Consider the following 4,854-nt stretch of genomic DNA (forward strand, 5'->3'; position numbering starts at 1 on the left):
CTTAGTATAGTTTGGAGGATCGGTTCGGAGATGTATGTACTTATCTCCCATAGGCTATAGAGTTTAGGAAAGAATTTCACTTCTTTCTTTCTCTATCGTGCGATTTTATTCTATCAATGATGATTGCACCATTCTATTCTTGTTCACTCGCAGATGGCAAGAACACGCACATCATCTACAGTCGGACAGGAGTCGGAGCCCCCTCTTGAAATACTACCAGGGGTAGAGGCTGAGGCCGAGGTAGAGCTCAGCCTAGAGCTCGAGCAGCAGCACACGCAATAGAGCCTTAGGTTGATCACGAGGAGGAGGTTCTAGCTCAGACTGCACCCGGAGGGTTTCATAGCCACTCTAGTGCTTCAGGACGCTCTAGTTCGTTTGGTGGGCCTTATGGAGAGTGTGGCCCAGACCGGTACATTCCCGGTGGCACCAGCCATCTCTCAGGCTGGGGGAGGAGCACAGACCTGCTACTCGCACCTCGGAGTAGGAGGCTCCCCAGTATCAGACTCCAATAGCCCTACCAGTTGGGGTGGTTTAGCTGACTGTTGCGGCACAAGCCGGTTTTAGGCCCGCTATGTCTTTTGAGGCTTTGTTGAGGTTGGATAAGTTTACCAAGCTCTTTTATGTTCATTTCAGTGGTGCACCTTCTGAGGACCCACGGGATTATCTAGACCGCTGCCACGAGGTATTGCGGAACATAGGTATAGTTAAGACCAATGGGGTCAACTTTGCAGTGTTTCAGATAACTGGTTCCGCCAAGAGAGGGTGGAGAGATTATACGTTAACTAGACCAGCTGGTTCGCCTGCACTAACCTGGGATCAGATTTCACAGCTATTTCTAGAGAAGTTCATCCCTGCCACTCTAAGAGAGGATTACCGCATGCAGTTTGAGCCTCTTCAACAGGGTAGTATGACTGTTACCCAGTACGAGACTCAATTTGTGGACTAGCTCGCCATGTCATTATCATGCTCCCTACTGAAAGGGAGAGAATGAGGAGATTCGTTGATGGGCTCACTTTCACTATCGGTCTACAGATGGCGAATAAGATTGGAGATGATATTACTTTCAGAGGGCCGTAGATATTGGTCCATTCTCAAGAGAGGGGTCGGTTTCTAATAAGAGGCCTCATCATTCTGGTAGCTTCAGTGGTGCCTCATCTGGAGCTAGGGGTACTTTTGGTAGAGGCCATCCTCCCAGGCCATTTTAGTCAGCGCTTCAGGCATCTCATAGTGATTTGGGGAGTCGTGGTCCTTATGTATCTCATTTTGGGCAGCCAGCCTACAGTGCACCATCATCTCCTATCAGTGCACCTCCAATTCAGAGCTATCATCGTGGTTATCCAGCCTATTCGGGTCAGCTTCAGCTTCAACAGCCACAGTAGCAGGATGGATGTTTTGAGTGTGGAGGTACTGGTCACATCAGGAGGTTCTGTCCGAGATTGTTGGGTGGCATGCCACAATAGAGTTCTCGTGTCATGGTTCCGGCACCGGTTGCTCTACCGCCCGCTCAGCCAGCTAGAGGCAGGGGCCAGGCAGCCAGAGGTGGAGGTCAAGCCATTAGATGTGGAGGTCAAGCCGCTAGAGGTGGAGGCCAGCCAGTTAGAGGCCATCCCAGAGATGTAGGTTGGAGTGGTGGGGCCCAGCCCCAATTTTATGCTTTCCCAGCTAGACTTGAGGCCGAGTCATCTGATGCCGTTATCACAGGTATTGTTCTAGTTTTCCATAGAGATGCTTCAGTTCTATTTGATCTGGGCTCTACTTATACCTACGTGTCATCCTATTTTGCTTTATATCTGGTTATGCCTCGTGATTCTTTAAGTGCTCCTATGTATGTGTCCACGCATGTGGAAGATTCTATCATTGTAGATCATGTCTATTGCTCATGTGTGATTACTATTAGGAGTCTTAAGACTAGCGGAGATCTCCTACTTCTTGATATGGTAGACTTTGATGTTATCTTGGGTATGGATTGGCTATTACCTTATCATGCTACATTGGATTGTCACCCCAAGACGGTGACCTTAGCCATGCCGGGTTTGCCTCAATTAGAGTGGAGAAGGACTCTTGGCCATTCTACCAGCAGGGTTATTTCTTATGTGAAAGATCGATGTATGGTCGAGAAGGGATGTCTAGCATATTTAGCCTATGTTCATGATTCGAGTGCGGAGGTTCCTTCCATGGATTCAGTAACAGTTTTGTGTGAGTTTCCAGAGGTGTTTCCTGCAGATCTATCGGGGATGCCACCCGACAAAGACATTGACTTCTGTATTGATTTGGCTCTAGGTACTTAGCCTATTTCTATCTCACCATACCGTATGGCCTCACCAGAGTTGAAGGAATTGAAAGAGTAGTTGCAAGATTTGATTGATAAGAGATTCATTAAACCTAGTGTCTCGCCCTAAGGTGCGCCTATGTTGTTTGTGAAGAAGAAAGATGGATTAATGAGGATGAGTATAGACTATCGGTAGTTGAACAAGGTCACTGTCAAGAACAAGTACCTGTTGCCGAGGATTGATGACTTATTTGATCAGCTCCAAGGTGCCAAAGTGTTTTCGAAGATTGATTTGAGGTCAGCTACCATCAGTTGAAGATTATGACATTTGATGTCCCTAAGACGGCTTTTCGGACTCGGTATGGGCATTATGAGTTCCTAGTGATGTACTTTGGGTTGACAAATGCCCCTGCAACATTTATGGATTTGATGAACCAGGTGTTCAAGCCCTATTTGGATACTTCTATGATCGTATTCATTGATGATATCTTGATCTACTCCCACAGTCGAGAGGAGCATGAGCAGCATCTTCGGAGTATACTTCAGACCCTGAGAGATAGCCAGTTATATGCCAAGTATTCAAAGTGTGAGGTTTGGTTAGACTCAATCGCCTTTTGGGGCATATTGTATCGGCAGAGGGCATAAAAGTGGATCCTAAGAAGATTGAGGCAGTCCAGAACTGGCCTAGACCTACTTCAACTACAGAGATCCGGAGTATCCTGGGTTTGGCAGGTTATTATTGCCTGCTCGCGGAGGGGTTTACATCCATAGCATCCCCATTAACTAGATTGGCCCAGAAGGGTGCCCCATTCATATGGTCGAATGAGTGTGAGTTGAGCTTTTAGAAGCTCAAGACTGCTTTGACTACGGCACCAGTGTTAGTGTTGCCCACATGTTCAGGATCTTACATGGTGTATTGTGATGCATCTCGTACTGGGCTCGGTGCAGTATTGATGCAGGATGGCAGGGTGATTGCATACGCGTCGCGACAGTTGAAGGTTCATGAGAATAATTACCCTGTTCATGACTTAGAGTAGGCAGCCATTGTTCATGCGCTGAAGATTTGGAGGCACTATCTATATGGCATATCGTGTGAGGTATTCATGGATCATCGGAGTCTATAATATTTGTTCAAATAGAAAGATCTCAACTTCAGGTAGAGGAGGTGGTTGGAGCTGTTGAAAGACTATTATTTCACCATTTTGTATCATCCCGGGAAGGCCAATGTGGTGGCCGATTCCTTGAGTATAAAGGCTATGAGTATGGTAACCTTGCATATATAGTTAGAGGCTGCTTGCATCAGATGTTCAGGCTTTGGCCAATTAGTTCATTAGGTTAAATGTTTCGGAGCTCAGTCGTATTCTAGATTGCACAATCTCGCGGTCTTCCTTGTATGAGCGCATCAGAGAGTGTCAGTATGATGACCCCTATTTGCTTGTACTTAAGGACACAGTGCGACACGGTGGTGCCAAGCAGGTTACCGTTGGTGATGATGGGGTTTTACGGATGCAGGGTCGGATTTGTGTGCCCATTGTGGATGGGCTTCGTGAGTTAATTCTTGAGGAGGCCCACAGTTCCCGGTATTCTATTCATCCGGGTGGCACCAAGATGTATCAGGACTTGCAACAGCATTATTGATGGTGGTGGATGAAGAATGATATAGTTGCATATGTAGCTCGGTGTTTGAATTGTCAGCAAGTAAAGTACGAGCATCATAGGCCTGGTGGTTTTCTTTAGAGGTTGGAGATTCTTAAGTGGAAGTGGGAGCATATTACAATGGATTTTGTTGTTGGGCTCCCACGGACTCAGAAGAAGTTTGACGCGGTATGGGTCATTGTGGTTGACCAAGTTGGCACATTTCATTCCAGTGGCAGTTACCTACTTATTCATCAGAGCGGTTAGCTGAGATCTACATCCGTGAGATCGTCCGTCTTCATGGTGTGCCAGTGTCCATCATTTCTGATCGAGGTGCGCAGTTCACCTCGCACTTCTGGAGGGCCGTACAATGTGAGTTAGGCACGCGAGTTGAGTTGAGTATAGCATTTCACCCCCAGATGGACGGACAGTCCGAGCGTACTATTCAAATATTGGAGGACATAATTCGCGCTTGCGTTATGGATTTCGGGGGTACTAGGGATCAGTTATTACGACTTGCAGAGTTTTCCTACAATAACAGCTACCAGTCGAGCATTCAGATGGCTCCATATGAGGTATTGTACGAGAGGCGGTGTCGTTCGCCAATTGGATGGTTCGAGCTAGGAGAGGCTCGATTATTGGGTACCAATTTGGTTCAGGATGCCTGGGAATAGGTCAAAATTATTCAAGATCGACTTCGCACAGCTCAGCCTAGGCAGAAGATATATGTCAACCGTAGAGTTCGTGATGTTGCATTCATGGTTGGAGAGAGGGTATTGCTCCGGGTTTCACCCATAAAGGGTGTGATGAGGTTCGGAAAGAAGGGCAAGTTGAGACCTAGGTATATCAGACCTTTTGAGATGCTTGAGAGAGTGGGTGAGGTGGCCTATAGACTAGCATTGCCACTTGGTTTATCAGCAGTCCATTCGGTGTTCCATGTGTCCAAGCTC

General features: G+C 47.0%; 1 protein-coding gene across 1 annotated transcript; it reads left to right on the forward strand.

Annotated features, from left to right (window-relative positions):
• Nucleotides 1-571: 571 nt before the first annotated feature.
• Nucleotides 572-2,288, forward strand: LOC138893729 (uncharacterized). Its single transcript, XM_070178383.1, has 2 exons — nucleotides 572-921; nucleotides 1,898-2,288. The coding sequence occupies exons 1-2, from the start codon at nucleotides 572-574 to the stop codon at nucleotides 2,286-2,288; spliced, it is 741 nt and encodes a 246-aa protein (XP_070034484.1).
• The last annotated feature ends 2,566 nt before the right edge of the window (nucleotides 2,289-4,854 follow it).

This window comes from Nicotiana tomentosiformis, chromosome 6 (assembly GCF_000390325.3).
Source record: "Nicotiana tomentosiformis chromosome 6, ASM39032v3, whole genome shotgun sequence".
Classification (NCBI taxonomy): Eukaryota; Viridiplantae; Streptophyta; class Magnoliopsida; order Solanales; family Solanaceae; genus Nicotiana; species Nicotiana tomentosiformis.